The sequence below is a fragment of the Aquarana catesbeiana genome, linkage group LG04 (assembly GCF_042186555.1).
Source record: "Aquarana catesbeiana isolate 2022-GZ linkage group LG04, ASM4218655v1, whole genome shotgun sequence".
In the NCBI taxonomy this organism is placed as follows: domain Eukaryota; kingdom Metazoa; phylum Chordata; class Amphibia; order Anura; family Ranidae; genus Aquarana; species Aquarana catesbeiana.
Window position 1 is genome coordinate 629,155,005 of NC_133327.1, and position 22,289 is coordinate 629,177,293.

Genomic DNA, 22,289 nt, shown 5'->3' on the forward strand with positions numbered 1-22,289 from the left:
ACTAATAGAGCTTTCTTTTGATCACCTCTGCGGTTTTTATTTCTAGCGCTATAAACAAAACAAGAGTGACAAGTTTGAAAAAAACACAATAATTTTTACTTTTTGCTATAATAAATATCCAAATTTTTTTTTTAAACAAATTTTTTCCTCAGTTTAGGCCGATACGTATTCTTCTACATATTTTTGGTAAAAAATATCGCAATAAGCGTATATTTATTGGTTTGCGTAAAAGTTATAGCGTCTACAAAATAAGGGGATAGATTTATAGCATTTTTTTTTTTTTTTTACTAGTAATGGCGGCGATCTGCGGTTTTTATTGTGACTGCGATATTGTGGCGGACACATCGGACACATTTTTGGGACCATTCACATTAATACAGCGATCCGTGCTATAAAAATGCATTGATTACTGTATAAATGTGACTGGCAATGAAGGGGTTAACCAGGAGGGGGCGCTGTAGGGGTTAATTATGTTCCTCAGGAGTGATTCTAACTGTGGGGGGAGGGGACTCACAAGGGAAGGAGACCGATCGGTGTTCCTCTGTACAAGGAACACACCATCGGTCTCCTCCCATCTGACAGGACGTAGATCTGTGTGTTTACATACCCACAGATCCACGGTCCTGCTCAGTTACCGGGCAATCGCGGGTGCCCGGCGAACATTGCGGCCACCGGGCACGCGCATCGGGACCCGAGTGACGCGGCGGGCAGGCGCGCGCCCCCTGGGGGGCCTGGAAGGCCGTCACGTCATATGACGGTGGCCCAGGATAACAGCTGCACCGTCCCGCCGTCATATGACGGTGGGCGGGCAGCAAGTGGTTAAGGGGGTGTGTCTTATGCCTACATACTTTTGGTAGTAGGTGTCCCTCATTCCCATCTCAAAATGTTGGGAGGTATGCCATATAATACCTACTTTTTGGTAAAATATAAAAGATGGGATTGTGTCAAGTAAACAGACCCCAAACATGTGAAGTGTAATGCCCCGTACACACGGTCAGATTTTCAGATGGGAAATGTTCGATGGGAGCGTGTTGTCGTGTGTAGGCTCCATCAGACATTTTCCATCGGAATTTCCGACACATAAAATTTGAGATCTGGATCTCAAATTTTCAGACAACAAAATCCGTTCTCATAAATTCCGATCGTGTGTAGACAATTCCGACTCACAAAGTTCCACGCATGCTCGGAATCAAGCAGAAGAGCCGCACTGGCTATTGAACTTCCTTTTTTTCGGCTCGTCGTATATGTTGTACGTCACCACGTTCTTGGCGATCGGAATTTCCAACAAGATTTGTGTGACCGTGTGTATGCAAGACAAGTTTGAGCCAACATCGGTCGGAAAAAAAACATGGATTTTGCTGTCGGAAAATCCTATCATGTGTATGGGGCATTAGGCTACTTTCACACTGGAGCGTTGGGGGCGTCAGTGGTAAAGCACCGCTATTTTTAGGTGCGCTTTACCGTCGTTTTTGCAAAGGTTTTCGGCTGCTAGCTGGCGCTTTTAACCCCCCCCTGCGCTAACAGCCAAAGAAGGGTTAAAAGCGCCCCTGCAGCAGCGGTTCGGCGGCGCTGCCCATTGATTTCACTGAGGCAGTTTTCAGGCGTTTTAGTGCTTAAAATAGCCTCTAATAAAAGCCTGAAAACTGCCTCCCATTCCGTGCAGTGAGTGCTTTCACACTGGGGCGGTGCACTTGCAGGACGTTAGGAAAAGTCCTGCAATCAGCATCTTAGGAGCGCTGTATTAAGTTCTCCCAATGGGCAGCGCTTCCAAAGCGCTGCCAAACTGGACTTTTTACCTTTTTAAAGGTAAAAACCGTCCCGCTAGTGGCTGAAAAGCACCGCAAAAACGAGCGACACTTTAGCGCTAATGGCACGGCACTGCAGTGTGAAAGCCCTCTAAATAATGATGGGAGCACACACAGTAATCCCACAGGCCAAGGCTAAGTAGAGTGTGCTGCATTTTTTCTGCACAGAACTGTACTGGAACCTAGCAAATTGTATCAAAAACGCACTGGAACTGCGTGTGGTGTGAACTGTGAGCAAAAACTGATCCGGAACGTATCCGGAGGGCATTTTTGTGGTGTGAACTGGCCCTAAAAATGCTTGCACAGTATTTTCCATGTATTCCAACGGCTCTAGTTCACACCAGTGCAGTCAGTTCCAGAAAGTTTCCGGTGCAGAAACTGACCGAAACTGACTGCACTGGTGTGAACTAGAGCCATTGGAATACATGGAAAGCACTGTGCATGCATTTTTAGTGCAGAAAAAAAGCGCACTGGGCTGCATCTGCTGTGAACTGGCCCTATAAAGGTTCCCCGGGCCCCATCAGTTCAGCAGCACAAGCTGGGTACGGAGAGGGGACTATTTACTTATTTTTGGAATCACGCAGAGTAATCCTCCATGCTATGGCTCCTGACAAATTAAAGTCCTGGCTTCTTCTATATCAATCTGTTGGAGCAGGGCAGAAACCTAAAACTATTGTAATTGTTGGGATCCGCAGCACAAAGTATTACCCAACAATTAGTAAATATTCCCCTCTCTATCCCCAGCCCCTGCTGCTGAACTGATGAGGCCCTTTATTTAACTGCTTGCCGACCGCCGGCTCTCAATTGATGGGCAGGCGGCGCAGCTCTCGTTGCGGGAGGGCGTCATATGACGCCCTTGCTTTCCTGGCCCACCAGGGGGAGCACGCGTGCCGCCGACTGCAATCGCGCGCCTGCCGTGTCACTGGGCACCTGGTGCACGTGCCCGGCGGCCGCAATGTCCGCCGGGCACCCACGATTGCTGGTAACACAGCAGGACCGTGGATCTGTGTGTTTAAGCACACAGATCCACGTCCTGTCAGAGGAGAGGATACCGATGTGTGTTCTCAGTACAGAGGAACACCGATCAGTCTCCTCCCCTTGTCAGTCCCCTCCCCCTACATTTAGAATCACTCCCTAGCAAACACAGTTAACCCCTCGATCACCACCTAGTGTTAATCCCTTCCCTGCCAGTCACATATATACAGTAATCAATGCATTTTTATAGCACGGATCGCTGTATAAATGTGAATGGTCCCAAAAATGTGTCAAAAGTGTCTGATATGTCCGCCGCAATATCGCAGTCACAATAAAAATCGCAGATTGCCGCCATTACTAGTAAAAAAAAAATAATAAAAATGCTATAAATTTATCCCCTATTTTGTAGACGCTATAACTTTTGCGCAAACCAATCAATATACGCTTATTGCAATTTTTTGTTACCAAAAATATGTAGAAGAATACGTATCGGCCTAAACTGAGGAAAAAAATTTGTTTTAAAGAAAAAAAAATAGGATATTTATTCTAGCAAAAAGTAAAAAATATTGTGTTTTTTTCAAACTTGTCACTCTTCTTTTGTTTATAGCGCAAAAAATAAAAACCGCAGAGGCAAACAAATACCACCAAAAGAAAGCTCTATTTGTGGGAAAAAAACGATAACAATTTCATCTGGGTACAGTGTTGTATGACTGCGAAATTGTCATTCAAAATGTGACAGCGCTGAAAGCTGAAAAATGGCTTGGGCAGGAAGGGGTGAAAGTGGTTAATTGCTGGGAGCCGCGACTGGTGGGATTACTGTGCATGTATATAATAAGGTATTTGAAGTCCCTTGTCCCTGTCAGGAAGGCCGTATGGGGCCCCACGATAACCAATGGCAGCCCCGTCTGTAACAGTCATACACTGCTGTTGGTTCCCCTGTCGGTACATTGTCTGCTGTGAACTATTGATGGTTGAAAGCGTGACTCAAACAATATGGTGTTTCTAGGACCCAGGAGCAGCGACGGTGAACTAGGAAGTGGCTCTGAGTACAAGGAGAGCGCTGCAATGCTCTATAAGCCTTTTCACCTTTTGGCAGTCCATTCTCTGTACAGGATCAGAGGTGCAGGTAGGTTAATGTTCACAGCAACTAAATCAGAACTATGCATGTCTCTTATTTTTACCTTTTATTGCTAGATGTCACACATTTCTAGGGTGGTTGACCTATAGTTATTACCTTTGTGCCAAAAACACATTTTTGGTCAACATATTCTCATGTCTATGTGCATTAGATCATCAGTAGGGCCGCTTGACCTCGCCATGGGTTTGACCAGTTCTGTATCAGGTTTGCTTGTATACAAGATCCCGGGGAATGGCCATAATCAATGTACCTTGTAAACCTGTCATTTTCATGTTTAATGTTCTATTGACATCTTCATGTTGATCAAAAGGTAGCTTTAATACAAGTTCAGGTGTCATAATATATTATGCCCTGTACACACGGTCAGACATTGATCGGACATTCCAACAACAAAATCCATGGATTTTTTTTCCGACGGATGTTGGCTCAAACGTGTCTTGCATACACACGGTCGGACGAAGTTGTCGGAAAATCCGATCGTTCTGAATGCGGTGACGTAAAACACTTACGTCGGGACTATAAACGGGGCAGTAGCCAATAGCTTTCATCTCTTAATTTATTCTGAGCATGGGTGGCACTTTGTGCGTCGGATTTGTGTACACACGATCGGAATTTAACCGATCGGATTTTGTTGTCGGAAAATTTAATAGCCTGCTCTCAAACTTTGTGTCAGAAATTCAGACAGAAAAAGTCAGATGGAGCCCACACACGATCGGAATTTCCGACAACCCAATCCGATCGCACTTTTTCCGTTGGAAAATCCAACCGTGTGTACAGGACATTAGACGTGTGTCCAGTCCTTTAACCCTTGGAAGAAAACCAGATTTTTGTTAGGATCCATTGTTTCTATTCTGTGTATTTTTTTTTCTTGTGCATTTTTACTCTAGGCCTAAAGAGCAACCTAAGCCTCGCTTTTAAAGCAGAGTTCCACCTAATCTGATTCCTCCCCACCTCCGGTGCCACAATTGGCACCTTTCAGGGGGGAGGAGGGTGCAGATACCTGTATTAGACAGGTATCTGCACCCACTTCCGGGAGTACACTCCCGCGGGAGTCACGTCCCCTCCCGCCCCCCCCCCCCCCCCCCCCCCCCGCTGTCTCCTGGGAAACACACAGGTCCCAGGAGGTAGCGGGGACCAATTAGGACGCGCAGCGCGACTCGCGCATGCGCAGTAGGGAACCGGGAAGTGAAGCCGCACCGCTTCACTTCCTTATTCCCTCATCGAGAATGGCGGAGGCAGCAGCCGAGAGCTGAGCTATTGCTCGGCTTTGGCTGCCGACATAGCCAGACTCCAGGACAGGTAAGTGTCCGTTTATTAAAAGTCAGCAGCTGCAGTATTTGGAGCTGCTGGCTTTTAATAATTTTTTTTCAGGTGGACTCCCTCTTTAACCACTTTAAGAGCAGACCTTTTTCTGACATGTTTATAAATCAGTATTCTTCCTTGAAAATAATTACTTAGAACCCCCCTCCAAAAAAAAAAAAAAAATATATAGATATAGATATAGATATAGATAGAGAGAGATAGAGAGATATATATATATATATATATCTCTTTTTGCAGAGACCTTAGAGAATAAAATGGCGGTTGTTGCGATATTTTATGTCATACTGTATTTGCGCAGCGGTCTTTCAAACGCCATTTTTTGGGGAAAAAATACACTTTAATTTAAAAAGACAAAACAGAAAAGTTAGCCCAATTTTTTTTTTTACATAATGTGAAAGATTATGTTATATCGAAAGTAAATAGATACCTAACATGTCATGCTTTACAATTGTGCACGTTCGTGGAATGGCGACAAATTACGATACTTTAAAATCTCAATAGGCAACGCTTTAAATTTTTACAGGTTACCTGTTTGGAGTTGTCAAAATAAGAAACGGCTGCACCTCACGTGGGCTCCAAGTAAAGTTTATTGGAATAGGAAAATATCCAAAATGATACCAGCAGTGGTCAATGTAGACGCGTTTCACACAACAGAAATGTGCTTAATCATTACCAAATGATTAAGCACATTTCTGTTGTGTGAAATGCATTTACCTTGACCACTGCTGGTGTTCTCTGGTGTCATTTTGGATATTTTCATATTCCAATAAATTTTATTTGGAGCCCACTTGAGGTGCAGCCGTTTCTTAATTTGACAATTTACCATGGAGAATGGACAATTTACCACTCAGGTGTGTATTCCAATAGGTGTATTAGTTACACCTAGAGCGGTGAGTTATTTTCATTTGGAGCTACAGAGAAGGTCTAGTGCTAGAATTATTGCTCTCGCTCTAACGATCACCGCGATACCCTACGTGTGTGGTGTGAACACTGCTTACATATGCATTTACTTCTGTGCGTGAGCACAGAGGGATGGGCCACTTTAAAAAAAAAATATTTTTTTTTCTTATTTATTTTTATTTTTTATTTTTACACCGTCCCTTTTATTTATTTTTTTATCACTTTTATTCCTAATACAAGGAATGTAAACATCCCTTGTAATAGAAATAAGCATGACAGGTCCTCTTTATTAAGAGATCTCCCAGATCTCTCTTACCTTTTTAAAAGCAAAAAAAAAAAAATGTAATTTTTGACTTTAAGAAAAAAAAAAAAAATAGTTGATGACCGAGACTTGGAAGTAACGTCAGAGGTTGCTCTGGTCCTCCAAGGGCATAGAGCCAAGTGAGGACCATCTTGTCCTCACCTGACCTCCTGCCCAGCTATCAACAGGTCCGGTGTTCTATCAGAAAGCTGTTACCTGTCAGAAAGTGCAACCAAAGTGATGTTGCGTTGCGGCCATCTTAAGTAAGCCTACAGTCGCCAAGCGGACATCTTTTTACACCCAATGGAGTTTTGCATTTCACACTTATTTTTACCAGTAAACTGACCTTTATATAGTGAAATACAGTATTTAGAAATCTGTTAAACTGTTTTGATGTTGAATTTTAAAAGCAGCGTTGTTCTGTGAGATCAGCAAACCTGTGAGATCAGCAGGCTTGCCGATGCTTTGAGAATTCAACTTCAAAACAGTCACGTGGACTTCCAAATACTGTATTTCACTATATAAGCTTCGTTCACTGGTAAAACTAAGTGTGAAATACAAGACTTCAGTGGGTGTAAAAAGATGTCCGCTTGGCGACTTCAGACTTTAGGCTTACTGTGGACATGTGTGGGTGTACCTAGATGGCAGCGACGGATCGTCACTTCTGTTACATATTCTGATGAGTAGCAGCTTTCTGACAGGACACCGGTAGACCTGGAAACAACCGGTGGGAGGGGGGCACCTCTCCCATGGTCTATAAAAGTGATCCCGTTGTAAAACTACCGGGTTCACTTTTATCTGATGTACATTTACAGTTATGTGGTCTTTTGCAGAAGAGATATGCAATGTCTGCAGTAAAATAACCTGTCTGCTTTGGAATGTACACTGAGCTGTGCAGCTCAGATCATATTCAAGCACAGTGCCTGTGTGCCTGGATGTCTGTTGTCATCCAGCACCGGCCATTGTGAACTGCTGCAGCCCGACACCTGGAAGCAGCCGGGTAGGAAACGCCAGAGAGAGACATGAGACCATTAAAGGGAAGTAAGTATCACAAAGTTTAGCTCCACTTTAACTTCTTGCACACTTCTACAAACTCCTTTTCTGTACAGAAATTTCTTACTCTGATTTCACTGCACTCTCTGTGCATTAGAAATTGTAGCAAATCAGATAAAGCCTGCCTCATTTCCTGGCTGGAGATCATCCAGCATCATCTCGCTCTTTACTCCCCAGCCTTCCAAGTCCATGGCCTTGCCCTTTCATTCATTGGATTTCAGTTCTTTCATTGAGGCTCAGCCTGGGCAGCCATCAAGGGGGAAACAGCCAATACAGATGTAAGGGGCCCAAGCCCCAACCAGGACTGCAGGGGGCGCCATGAGACTCTCCTGGTACCTCCGTCCCGACGAGTTTGTGCTGAATTCTAGAATTGCACACAGTTGCAGGGCGTTTGCAGAGTGGCCCTTTTCACTTAAATGGGTCAAGTTTGGCAGGCGCTACACCTGTTGAGTGTGACGGGGTGTATAATTCTTGCTGTGGCTACAATATGTGTACACCCCTAGCCAGTAAGAGGGTTTAGTGGGATGGCCAGTGGGCGGGGGGGAATGTTGGTGGTCAGACCCGTGAGGGGAGGGGGGGTGATGGTCGGGGGCCCCAGACCTAAAGCTGTGTAAGGGGCCCTAAAATTTCTGATGATTGCCCTGGGCTCAGCATCACAAGTGTTACCTAGGGCAGTCTACATAGACCAATGTTCCTCCTGTACCTTTTTTAGACAAATGGAGCTTGTCACAAGTGTAAAAAAAGCCAATCTAGCTGCTAAGGAATTTCAGAGGTAAGGTTTGCATCTGCAAGATGCATGTCACTGCTGAATAGGCCCTGAAAGTGAACCTGTTGTTTTGTCAATATATTGCAAAGTAACGGGTTCGCTTTTCTAGGGTAAGCAGCCAAAACTTTCCATCCATGCGCACCTCTGAGGCTTTGATCCATCTCTAGTTTGCATAAGAAATACTAATTGGTACTTACAAGTATGGGGGAATATTTGATGCCTCTATACCAACCATGCATAGCTTGATGCCAGGCCCAAGTTCTTTGATTTGAGGGTGGTGGGAGCGCACAATTGACCTGTGTAAGTTTCAGCTTGATTAGCAAGTTGAAACTTGAACAGAAATATTAGGCATATCCTAGCAGTGGGAACATAGAGGTTAGCACTGTATGTATGCCTAGTATTAAAGTGATATTGTCTCAAAAGTAAATTTTCAAAAAAAAAGCTGCGCTTGCAAGGAAGTCTTCAAATACTCACCTCTTCTGCTACCTGATCCCTTCAGTAGTAAAAAGAAAGCACCCACTGAAGATCCTGCTGAGTCCAACTTTCTGGGAATATATATTTGCTGGTCCCCCACCACCCTCTAAAACACCACAGGATATAGTACAGATTAAACCACTAAGCACAGCAGGGGACAAGGAATCTGACATCACTAGAAGTGTGGGATCTGCAGGCTTTTCGATGGGCACTTTCTCACCTATATGCAGTGGCATCGAGAGGTGGGGGGGCTGGATCCCCGAATGGGTCCCCGAAAAGCCCCGATCTCAGGCATGCACAACTGTATTAGTAGCCCCGAGCGCCACTGAGCGGGGACCGATCTGATCCCGAGTGCCGCCGAGTATGGCTGAGTCACATAGCAGGTCCCGCCTTCTGGAGCCTGCAGTGCCTATGATGGATGTCCCACTGGTACAATGGCAGAACGTGTGACGTCCATCATAGGCGCTGCAGGCTCCAGAAGGCGGGAATTGCAATGCGGCCACCACGCCACATCACTGTGAGATTCCTGCTCAGCGCTCAGGCAGGCGGCTCTCCTCTCCTCCTCTGGCTGCCTGCTGTGATGATGGGCACACCGCACACCACGGCTGAGCTGAGCTGCTGCTGCAGAACACATGAAGTCTGTCTCCTGGTCAGGTAGGTCACTGCCGTCAGTGTATGTAGGTCAGGTAGGTAGGTCAGGTAGGTCAGTCCGTGTCAGGTAAGTCACTGCGTTTATGCAGGTCAGTGTATATATGTCAGGTAGGTAGGTCAGTGTGTCAGGCAGGTGAGTTTAGTGGTCAGCATTGGTGGGCACTGGTAAGCCAGGCAGCAACCAGCAAGTGAGCTTACCCCCGCCACACAACTCCACCGCCCAGCCAAAAAACCCTGCGCCACTACTGCGCCGGCTTTGGACTTCGGGCTGAAGCCCCTGGTCTTTTTGCCACCTAGCAACTCCCCTGCCTATATGGCAGAGCTTTGTGGTGCAGGCAGCAGGAGAAATTAACATTCTTTGTCTTCTTTCCAGAGGCAGCTTTTTTTTTAAGATTTATTTTTATGACAGTTGCTTTATGGATGCACTTGGGTGTTGTGTTATGGGTGGACTTTCTGGGTCAAGTGGTTGATCTCCAAGGCCGGCCATACATGGAGCAAATTTCTTTCTGCCGAACTATTGTCTGCTCCTGGTGAGCAGAGCGATAATTGTAACAGAATCCAGCAGGCTGGTTGTACCCAAGTTGATAAATCTATCAATTTAGAACATTCAGCCTGCCCATTAACAGTGCGAATTTTGTATGGCCGGCCTAAGTGTCAATGAGTGATTTGAGATCTTCACCTTTGCTCCAGCACAGAAATCTGCCTGACTCATGGTGATTATGCAACAATGAGTGGATAGCTGCTTATACACTAGGCTTTCTATAGTAATTACTAGAACAATAGCTGCTATAAAAGTGAACCTTTAAAGCGAGATTCCTGTACTGGAGCAAAGTTGAGGTTTTCAAGTCATCCATGTCATTGACACATAAGTTGAGGAAAATGAAAAGATAGTGATGAACCCACAGGTTTATTTTATTGGTATTGTTATCTTAAGGTATTACTGTTGGTGTAAATAATCTGGTTCTTGGGCAGGCGGCTTCTACACCCCAGAGGATCTCCACAGTCTCCCAGGCTTGTAGTGTGATGTAAAAAGAGTTGAAATTGAAGGTCCAGATACAACTTTATTCCACAAAGTGAACAAACCAGAAGTGAACTGGACCTACAATTGTACTTTTTCCGGTGTAAATTCAAAGCACAAGCCTAGTCAGCTGCTGACATGCCTGTGTTTTGAATTCACATTGGAAAATTAATACCGTTGTAGGTCCAATTCACTTCTGGTTTGTTCACTTGGTTGCCAGTCAAGCCCTGATGAAGGGGGCACTTAGACCCCGAAACACATTGGCTACTTTTTGAATTGTACCCCTGACCTTTAATGGAATAAAGTTGTATCTGGAGCTCTTAGCAGTGGCGTGGTGCTTCAATTTCAACCCTATTGACACTTAAGTGCCAACCACTTGATGCAAAAGTTCATCTATAACAGAGCACCCAATTATATTCCCAAAGATTTGCTGAGGGCTCAGCCTGAAATGAACCTAGTAAATAAGGCAGGGCAATGAACAATGAAGATGATGTGCAAACATCAGTTACTTAGTGAGATTTCAGATATGCTCACTGAAAGAGGGATTCTAATTGATTGTGGATTAAAGTTTTACTAATCTAGATGCTGAAGCGCAAAAATGCTAATGGCCTAAAGTAATGTGCATGGATACATAGGATAACACTATTTAGCTAATAGGAGCAGAAAAAAATGCTAATAACAGCTTCTATGAGCTTAAAAAATACTAGTGTGCATGGAGCCTAACCCCCAGGGCCGCTGATAGGGCAGTACAACCAGCCCTGTTGTACCGGGCCTGGCCAGCAGGGGGGGCCCCGAGGAGCTTTGTAGTTAACTTCTAGATAAAAAAAAAAATAATGAACTAGCTAAATAACTTTATTTATTAACCCGCACCCATTTGATTGCTAAGGTGTATGTATGTGTGTGTGTGTAATAAATAAATATATATATATATATATATATATATATATATATATATATAATATATATATATATATATATATATATATTAGTAATTTCCTGGGCCCAGGAGGCGAGAGCAGAAGAGGGACTTTTTTCCATTTTCGGGCGCAGGCATACAATCCCTGGCTTCATGCTGCTCTGCACCAGTGTATACCTGCACAAACTAATGTCCCGGCAGCTCACTGTATGCCTTCCCCAGCGGATGGATTTTACTGTAATGCGGGTACCCTCCCTCAGTAAGTGCCGCGCTGCAGCCCGAGTTAAAGACTGATCACTGAGGTGGCGACAGCACAGCAAGAGTAATACTGACAGCGGTGGTGCACAGGCAAGCAGGGCAGTCCCCTGCATACACACACTGACCGGTCACACAGGCTATTGCAGAATGTACAGTCCCCAGACTCCCCATTGTGTTCTCATGGTCATCATCATTATGATAAACACATCACAGCAGAGACTGTATGGCTCTGTCAGTGTCCCATGCTGTTGGGTGCTGACTTTCTTTAAATTATGGCTGTAATGTGTGTTACAGTCTATAACACAGCACAGCCGTAACAAAGTCAGCACCCAACAGCATGTTACATTGACAGAGCCAAAGAGCACCTGCTGTGCTGTGATCATCATAATGATGACCATGAGTACATAGTGAGATGCTACTTTACACATGTGATGGGGAGGGACAGTAAAAACACACAGCCAAGCTGCATTTTTACCACCCCCAAACAGCTCCCCATTGATGACCTTTAACCCAAGCTTTGCAATTAGGTCCCCCTGTAAGTTTTTCATGCGGACCTCATTGAAAGCTCCATGTAGGTTTAAAGGAGTCCAGATATGAATTGACTTGTGTGCATTTAAGTCCGCCTACCTCTATGTCCATTCAGATTAAAAAAAAAAATGGAAAAGAACATCTTTTTCTATTTTTCCAGACCCAAAGGTGACAGATCAGAGGTAGCCTGATGTAAATGGACACAAGTCTGTGGAGTATGCAGACACAAACTGAATTGGCACAGATGTCAAAACACTGACATCTCTCCTATTCAGCTCCAGTTATGATTGGTGGGGTGCTGTAAATGTTACATGTTCCAGCTCCTGCCACCAATGACAGCGTGGGGTCAGGGGCGGAGCTGTTGGCGGGGTCAAGGGGGCCCCGTCAGGTAGGCTGTATGGGGCCCCATGATTTCTAACAGCAGCCCTGGTAACCCCTCATCACTTTATCAAAAAAAAAAAAAAAAAACTTTTGCCATTACAGGTTATTCAATATATTAAATCCAGCCTTCTCAATCCACCCTACAGCTGAGAAAGTCACTTTTTTTTTTTTTTTACCCCTTTAACCCATTCACCATGCATGATGTTTCTTTTTCTCCTAGGATGATCTCACCAGAAAGACAGAACTTTTTTGTAATTACTCATAAGGTTGCTTTTTTGATTTTTCTAACTTTTCAGATATGCCCATGTCATTGCAGTAAAATAGATCAGATCTTTATTAACATACTTGGTGTAGGCTCCAGTCTGAATAACATTTACTTTTACATTTTCTCCTAGCTTTTACAATGTCCTCAACCACCAACGTTTTGACCAGGGTGGTGGCGAGTACTCACTCCATAGCTGAAAAAGCTGGAACCATCGTCCGAAATGTTATGAGTGGAGGAGATCTGGGTATTGTGGAAAAGGTTATGATCCATATTTTTGTTAATGTGTTTTATTATTATTATTATAATATATATTTTTTGCAGTTATTCAGGAATGCAACTTTCATCCAAAAAATAAAACTGCGGCAGAAACATTGTGTTTTTCATAAAATATAGCTTCATGTAAACCTCTACTTTTGCCTGTTCTGAGCAACTAACAGGTTTTCTGGATAGCCCCCTATTTCCACTTCAGCTGCTGATACGTACCTTCCTGGGGTTTCCCCGCCATCCTGTTTTCCAAGATCTTGTGATTATTTCCCTTTCCTCCCATGTTGCAGGCTTGTGTGTCTTTGGGGCCAAACATTATCATATGGGTCCTTAGCCCCATAAAGACTTTGCTTTTTGTTCTACATTATTATTTAGGTTAGAGTATATTTCTGAAATCAGTCCTGTTCTTGGTGATTTTAAAGCAATGCTTTCAAAGAATGATGGAGGATGTGAGTTTGTTGTTTGGAAGTATGTGTTATGCCGTGTACACACGGGCGGACTTTTGAGCATCAAACGTCCGACGGTCTTTCGACAGAGTTACGACGGACTTGAGAACGACCAGACTTGCCCACACACAAACGGATTAAAGTCCATTCGAAAGTCCGGTCGTTTGAACGTGATGACGTACAACCGGTCTAGAATAAGGAAGTTCATAGCCAGTAGCCAATAGCTGCCTTTGCGTCCTTTTTTATCCGTCGGACTAGCATACAGACGAGCGGACTTTTCGATCGGACTCGAGTCCGTCTGAAAGATTTGAAACATGTTCCTAATGTAAAGTCCGTCTGATTTTCGACAGAAAAAGTCAGCTGGAGGTCCGATGAAGCCCACACACGATCGGATTGTCCGACGGATTCTTTTCGACAGACCAGTCCTGTTGAAAAGTCCGCCTGTGTGTACACGGCATTAAAGTGTCTTATTTGGAGAAATTTATTAAACTCAGCATTGGGGATGTTTAGATTTTAGTGAGGAGAATGAGGCAAAATTGTTGTTTTCTATAAAATTAGAGAGGGATGTTAGGTTGTTACTTATCCACCATGAGAAGTCTCCAGTATTATGTGTATTAAAGCGGTTATATACCCGCAAATTTTTTATTTTTATTTTTTAACCCTGTAAAGCAAAAGGTATAATGAGCTAGTATGCACCGCATACTAGCTCATTATGAAATATTTACCTTAGAACGAGGCGTCGGTATCTTACCTGGTCCACGCCGAGGGAGCTGTCATGTTGCCTCGGCGTGTCTTCCGGGTATCGCGGTTCCAGCGCTGTGAGTGGCTGGAGCCGCGATGTCATCACTCCCGCGCATGCGCGCGGGAGATTTCTTACCCGGCAAGGTCCGGCAGTTGCCGGGCTTCAGCCGAGAATCCCCTGTGCGCATGCGCCGCTGCAGTCAGCGGCTCATAGCAAGGGGAATATCTCCTAAACCGTAAAGGTTTAGGAGCTATTTTTTTTTACCTACAGGTAAGCCTTATTATAGGCTTACCTGTAGGTAAAAGTTAAAAAAATGACTATACAACCACTTTAAGGGAGAATTTTGGATCTCCAACAAAAGAAGCATGTGGGGGTGTGTTAGATATCAGTTTGTATTTTTTGTTATGTAGATTCCATAGTTGGTATGAATGTGTCACTAATTGGTTGACACTGGTTAATAGCATTTCACTGGAAATCACCATTAATTAATAACATCAATCTTATGGAAAAATATTCCACATACTACAGAACACTAATCATTTTTATAACAAAAAATGGGAACCATGGCTAAATTTTTCCAATCACTTTTTTCAACACTGAATTATAATATTAACATATATAAGAGCATTATTAGAGCTATACATTTACAATATGCATAATTATACAATATTATAAAGTTAAAATACTAAAGAAAACTATGTTCCTCATATATCAAAATATTTTTCTTGTTCTTTCTTATGTGTAAAATGCCTGTATTATACTTTTCTATGGCATATGACAAAGCTTTTTGCACCAAATAAAAATAGTTTGTAAAGAAAAAACAAAAAAAAAAAGACTTTGCTTTTTGTAAAGAAAGGATTACAACCTCTGCCCACTGTGTACACCTGGATACAAATTGGGGTGATTTCTCATCAAGATTGCAATAAAACACTTTCCTACAAGAAAATGTGCATTTCTATTGCTTTCTTTTGGAAATCTTCCCCTGACTTTCTGACCTAAGACAAAAAAAAAGCAAACACTTCTTTGGCTGGAGATCACATTTATTTCTCAGCTTAATGTTACTTTAAAGTGCCCCCCTACTATAATCATGAATTTAGTATAAGCTATACTTGTTAAAGAAGTCAGTAGATTGCCCTTCCTGCTGCTTGGTTGCCTGAACATGGTTCTGATGAGAAGTACTCATGTGGGGTCCAAACTGAAACTAATGCCCCGTACACACGGTCGGATTTTCCGACGGAAAATGTGTGATAGGACCTTGTTGTCGGAAATTCCGACCGTGTGTGGGCTCCATCACACATTTTCCATCGGATTTTCCGACACACAAAGTTTGAGAGCAGGCTATAAAATTTTCCGACAACAAAATCTGTTGTCAGAATTTCCGATCGTGTGTACACAAATCCGACGCACAAAGTGCCACGCATGCTCAGAATAAATAAAAAGATGAAAGCTATTGGCCACTGCCCCGTTTATAGTCCCGACGTACTACGTGTTTTACGTCACCGCGTTCAGAACGATCGGATTTTCCGACAACTTTGTGTGACCGTGTGTATGCAAGACAAGTTTGAGCCAACATCCGTCGGAAAAAATCCTAGGATTTTGTTGTCGGAATGTTCGAACAAAGTCCGACCGTGTGTACGGGGCATAACACTTTTGGTTCACGCAACTTTCAGTAGTTCCTCCTGCTGACATCCACTATTGTACAGTAGTAATTACATCACCAAAGTACCCTGTAATGGGTGGAGGTCAGAGAGACGAACCAGTGACAGTTGCGAGAAATCGACCATCCGGCAGTATTGGTTTCATAATAGACTTTAGCTGAAGATTTCTCAGCATCCAAGCAATGTTTGTCGGTGCAGGCAACTGAAAAGGCAACTATCTCCTGACTTCTTTTACAGGTATAACTTATTTTAAATTCCTAAAGCCCAACTCCAGTCAAAAATAAAATGAAAATAGTTTGATGTGCTCCAGTTTGTATTTGCATTTTCAAATCTTTGGGCATTTTTGGATATAATTCTAGCGCTAGAAAAGAAAGGGGATGGCAATGTAGTTTAGGTCTATGTATTTGAAAATGAAAAGCAAATACAAATAAATAGCAAGCTCAAAGTCCATACGTGATAAATCCCAACACCAAATTGTGATGCTCAAAGTCGGATTCCTAGTTCTTCACCACAAATTCTCAAGAGATGGGTGTCCACTCACCAGAGAATTATGACCCCCTTTTTACAGGAAGGTCAAACAGCGCTTCTGGAATACCAATTGATTCCACTGACAGCACAGTTCCACTCCACTGGTCCCTCGAGATGAAACTAGGATGGGGAAAAAATGACTCAACATGAGACAGAGGAAGGTCTCATAGTGTAGTATTTTTAATAGATAAACGCAAATGACAACAACAAATGGTGATTACACTCACATGTTACAGTGCCGATCTGGGCACCAGGTGTAATCGGCATGTGCAAGCTGGCTAGTCCTAAAAGGATAGCGAGAAGTCCGCGTCTCTCCTAAGGCCAATCCTAAATAGGATGTGGGATCAGAACCTGGAATGGTGGCTCCTCTGCTCCGACATATGTTTCGCCGTATTAGCCACTTCAGGGAGTGATGTCATACCACTCCTAGCTTGCTTAAAGCGGAGTTCCACCCTAAAGTGGAACTTCCGCTCATCAGATTCCTCCCCCCCCTCCGGTGTCACAATTGGCACCTTTCAGGGGGGAGGGGGGTGCAGATACCTGTATAATACGGGTATAGCTAGCCACAGACTCCCCGCCCACCCCCGTTGTGTTGTGGGAAATACACATTTCCCACAATGCAACGGGGACCAGTGTAGACGCGCAGCGCGACTCGCGCATGCGCAGTAGGGAACCGGGCAGTGATGCCGCAACGCTTCACTTCCCGATTCCCTCAGTGAGAATGGCGGCGGCAGCACCCGAGGATCGAAGGACGGTTCGGTCTCGGGTGCCGACATCGCTGGACCCCGGGACAGGTAAGTGTCCTTATTTTAAAAGTCAGCAGCTGCAGTATTTGCAGCTGCTGACATCTAAAATTTTTTTTTTTTTTGCGAAACTCCGCTTTAAAAGTGAATGGGAAGGGTGCTATTTGTGGCACTCCTCCAAAATGGAGGACAAGACAAAAATGTAATGCAAAATCTCCCTCTAGGGGATACCGACATACACTCACTGTTCCCAGCATAAACCAACCTGATATCAACATGTAAAAACTTTTCTATAAAAAATATATCAGTTTTGGCCACATATACATTTTGTTTCCAGCCTTTTTAGATATTGGCCACTAGATGGCGCTGCTCTGTGGTGTTTTTTCATTATAGGCATCTAGGTTCCACATTTATTATGCCTGGCTACTAGATGATGCCAGTTTACATGGTTCCTGTTTATTATATTTTTTTTATCATGTCACTATTTTCTTTATGTGATTTAGCTATGATATTTTATCAATTTGCGATGTTTTTAATGTGTCCTTTCGAGTTTTTACATGTTGATATCGGGTAGGTTTATGCTGTATGCTGGGAACAGTGTGTGTAAGTCAGCATGCCCTAGACTAGAGGGAGATTTTGCATTACATTTTTGTCTTGTCCTCCATTTTGGAGGAGGAGTCCCACAAATGGCACCCTTCCCATTCACTTTTAAGCAAGCTAGGAGTGGTATGACATCACTCCCTGAAGTGGCTAATACAGCAAAACATATGTCGGAGCAGAGGAGCTGCCATTCCAGGTTCTGATCCCACATCCTATTTAGGCTTGGCCTTAGGAGAGACGCAAACTTCACGCTATCCCTTTAGGACTAGCTGACTTGCACATGCTAATTACACCTGGTGCCCGGATCGGCACTGTAACGTGGGTGTAAGCGTCATTTTTGCTTTTATCTATTAAAAATATTATGAGACCTTCCTCTATTTCTCTTGTTGTCAGGTACCATGAATCGGACTGAGACAGAAGTACAGTTAAATCACACTTGTTTAATAATAATAATAAAAAAAGTAAACGTAGTCAAAATAGCCAGAGTTCAGGAACCGGAACGGATAGTCAGACAAGCCAAAACGTCAGGGAGCAAGAGATGCGCGTAGTAGAACAGCAAGCAGGATCTGGAGCCAGAAAGAATGTCAGCCAAGCAAGTCTTTAACAGGAACCCAGGAGAGCGTCTCTAGAGATGTGACCTAGGCGAAGGCAGAGATCATCTGGACTGGATGGCTTAAGTAGGCAGGACTGACGAGCAGGATATCAACAGGTGAGTCACTGTGGAGAGATAGGAGCTGGCTTTTAGACGCTGAACATCAGATCCCGGACACAAAATTCCTGTGTAAAAACACAAGGATAGGCTGTATAAAAAAAAGCACTTCTTTATGTGTTTTTGCATGTACATGCATCTAAAAATTCTTCTAGCTTTTCTTGGGTTGTGTTGTACACACAAATTTTGTATGCATACACATAAAATACTTTGCAGCAATGCAGATCTTTGATATTATTTTTTCTTTTTTACTGATCTATACGCAGCACAAGTTTGACACATCTGTGTGTACAGGTCCAATAAAACAATGGGCTGCATTTAGATCAGTAAAAAAATGAAATACTTGACTGTCTAAAAACATGGCATTTTTAGGTATCCATTTGCAAGAGGCCAAAATAATAATAATAATTTATTATTATTTTATTATTATTATACAGGATTTATACAGCGCCAACAGTTTGTGCAGCGCTTTACAACATGAGGGCAGACAGTACAGTCACAATACATTTCAATACAGGAGGATTCAGAGGGCCCTACCCGTTAGAGCTTACAATCCAGGAGGGAAGGTCAAGTGATACACAAGGTAGTAGCTGTGTGGGATAAACTGATGGAGAAAATAAAAGTACATTTGTTAGCCACTTGAGCCCCGGACCATTATGCTGCCTAAGGACCAGAGGTCTTTTTCCAATTTGGCACTGCGTCGCTTTAACTGCTAATTGCGCGGTCATGCAATGCTGTACCCAAACGAAATTTGCGTCCTTTTCTTCCCACAAATAGAGCTTTCTTTTGATGGTATTTGATCACCTCTGCGGTTTTTATTTTTTGCGCTATAAACGGAAAAAGACCGAAAATTTTGAAAAAAAATGATATTTTCTACTTTTTGTTATAAAAAAAATCCAATAAACTAAATTTTAGTCATACATTTAGGCCAAAATGTATTCGGCCACATGTCTTTGGTAAAAAAAATGTCAATAAGCGTATATTTATTGGTTTACGCAAAAGTTATAGCGTCTACAAACTAGGGTACATTTTCTGTAATTTACACAGCTTTTAGTTTATGACTGCCTATGTCATTTCTTGAGGTGCTAAAATGGCAGGGCAGTACAAAACCCCCCCAAGTGACCCCATTTTGGAAAGTAGACACCCCAAGGAAATTGCTGAGAGGCATGTTGAACCCATTGAATATTTATTTTTTTTGTCCCAAGTGATTGAATAATGACAAAAAAAAAAAAAATATTTACAAAAAGTTGTCACTAAATGATATATTGCTCACACAGGCCATGGGCCTATGTGGAATTGCACCCCAAAATACATTCAGCTGCTTCTCCTGAGTATGGGGATACCACATGTGTGGGACTTTTTGGGAGCCTAGCCGCGTACGGGGCCCCGAAAACCAATCACCACCTTCAGGATTTCTAAGGGTATAAATTTTTGATTTTACTCCTCACTACCTATCACAGTTTCGGAGGCCATGGAATGCCCAGGTGGCACAAAACCCCCCAAAATGACCCCATTTTGGAAAGTAGACACCCCAAGCTATTTGCTGAGAGGCATATTGAGTCCATGGAATATTTTATATTTTGACACAAGTTGTGGGAAAGTGACACTTTTTTTTTTTTTTTTTGCATAAAGTTGTCACTAAATGATATATTGCTCACACAGGCCATGGGCATATGTGGAATTGCACCCCAAAATACATTTAGCTGCTTCTCCTGAGTATGGGGATACCACATGTGTGGGACTTTTTGGGAGCCTAGCCGCGTACGGGACCCCGAAAACCAATCACCGCCTTCAGGATTTCTAAGGGTGAAAATTTTTGATTTCACTCTTCACTGCCTATCACAGTTTCGGAGGCCATGGAATGCCCAGGTGGCACAAACCCCCCCCCAAATGACCCCATTTTGGAAAGTAGACACCCCAAGCTATTTGCTGAGAGGCATGGTGAGTATTTTGCAGCTCTCATTTGTTTTTGAAAATGAAGAAAGACAAGAAAAAACATTTTTTTTTTTCTTTTTTCAATTTTCAAAACTTTGTGACAAAAAGTGAGGTCTGCAAAATACTCACTATACCTCTCAGCAAATAGCTTGGGGTGTCTACTTTCCAAAATGGGGTCATTTGGGGGGGGTTTGTGCCACCTGGGCTTTCCATGGCCTCCGAAACTGTGATAGGCAGTGAAGAGTGAAATCAAAAATTCACGCCCTTAGAAAGCCTGAAGGCGGTGCTTGGTTTTTGGGGTCCCGTACGCGGCTAGGCTCCCAAAAAGTCTCACACATGTGGTATCCCCGTACTCAGGAGAAGCAGCAGAATGTATTTTGGGGTGTAATTTCACATATTCCCATGGCATGTTTGAGCAATATAACATTTAGTGACAACTTTGTGCAAAAAAAAAAAAATGTGTCTCTTTCCCGCAACTTGTGTCGCAATATAAAATATTCCATGGACTCGACATGCCTCTCAGCAAATAGCTTGGGGTGTCTACTTTCCAAAATGGGGTCATTTGGGGGGGTTTTGAACTGTCCTGGCATTTTATGCACAACATTTAGAAGCTTATGTCACACATCACCCACTCTTCTAACCACTTGAAGACAAAGCCCTTTCTGACACTTATTGTTTACATGAAAAAGTAATTTTTTTTTTGCAAAAAAATTACTTTGAACCCCCAAACATTATATATTTTTTTAAAGCAAATGCCCTACAGATTAAAATGGTGGGTGTTTCATTTTTTTTTTTTCACACAGTATTTGCGCAGCGATTTTTCAAACGCATTTTTTGGGGAAAAAACACACTTTTTTAAATTTTAATGCACTAAAACACACTATATTGCCCAAATGTTTGATGAAATAAAAAAGATGATCTTAGGCCGAGTACATGGATACCAAACATGACATGCTTTAAAATTGCGCACAAACGTGCAGTGGCAACAAAATAAATACATTTTTAAAAGCCTTTAAAAGCCTTTACAGGTTACCACTTTAGATCTACAGAGGAGGTCTACTGCAAAAATTACTGCCCTCGATCTGACCTTCGCGGTGATACCTCACATGCATGGTGCAATTGCTGTTTACGTTTGACGACAGACCGCCGATTGCGTTCGCCTTAGCGCGAGAGCAGGGGGCGACAGGGGTGCTTTTTTTTTTCTTTATTATTTTTCTGCTTTTTTTATCTTATTTTTAAACTGTTCCTTTCATATTTTTTTTTTTTTAATCATTTTTATTGTTATCTCGGGGAATGTAAATATCCCCTATGATAGCAATAGGTAGTGACAGGTACTCTTTTTTGAAAAAATTGGGGTCTATTAGACCCTAGATCTCTCCTCTGCCCTCAAAGCATCTGACCACACCAAGATCGGTGTGATAAAATGCTTCCCCAATTTCCCAATGGCGCTATTTACATCCGGCGAAATCTAAGTCATAAAATGCTCGTAGCTTCCGGTTTCTTAGGCCATAGAGATGTTTGGAGCCACTCTGGTCTCTGATCAGCTCTATGGTCAGCTGGCTGAATCACCGGCTGCATTCTCAGGTTCCCTGTTGAGACAGGAGAGCCAGAGAAAAACACGGAAGACGGTGGGGGGGGGGGGGCATTCCCTCCCACGGCTTGTAAAAGCAGTCTAGAGGCTAATTAGCCGCTAGGATTGCTTTTACATGAAAGCCGACCGCTGGCTGAAAAGAATGATACCAAGATGATACCTAAACCTGCAGGCATCATTCTGGTATAACCACTCAAAGTCGTGAATGGCGTACCTGAAGACAAAAAAATGGTTAACAATAAAGCACAGTAAACGGTAAAGTATAAAAAATTGCATACCTGAAAAAGCAAACATGATAAAACATAATAACAATAAAACATT

The 22,289-nt window shown here is 43.0% G+C and overlaps 1 protein-coding gene across 1 annotated transcript in view; it reads left to right on the forward strand.

Moving 5' to 3' along the window:
• The window catches only part of BPNT1 (3'(2'), 5'-bisphosphate nucleotidase 1), an 83,978-nt gene that overhangs the window by 41,747 nt on the left and 19,942 nt on the right, over window positions 1–22,289 (forward strand). The window contains exons 2-3 of the mRNA XM_073628360.1: window positions 3,787–3,906; window positions 12,883–13,010. Coding sequence (XP_073484461.1) covers window positions 3,787–3,906; window positions 12,883–13,010 — 248 coding nt within the window. The remainder of the gene's footprint in view (window positions 1–3,786; window positions 3,907–12,882; window positions 13,011–22,289) is intronic.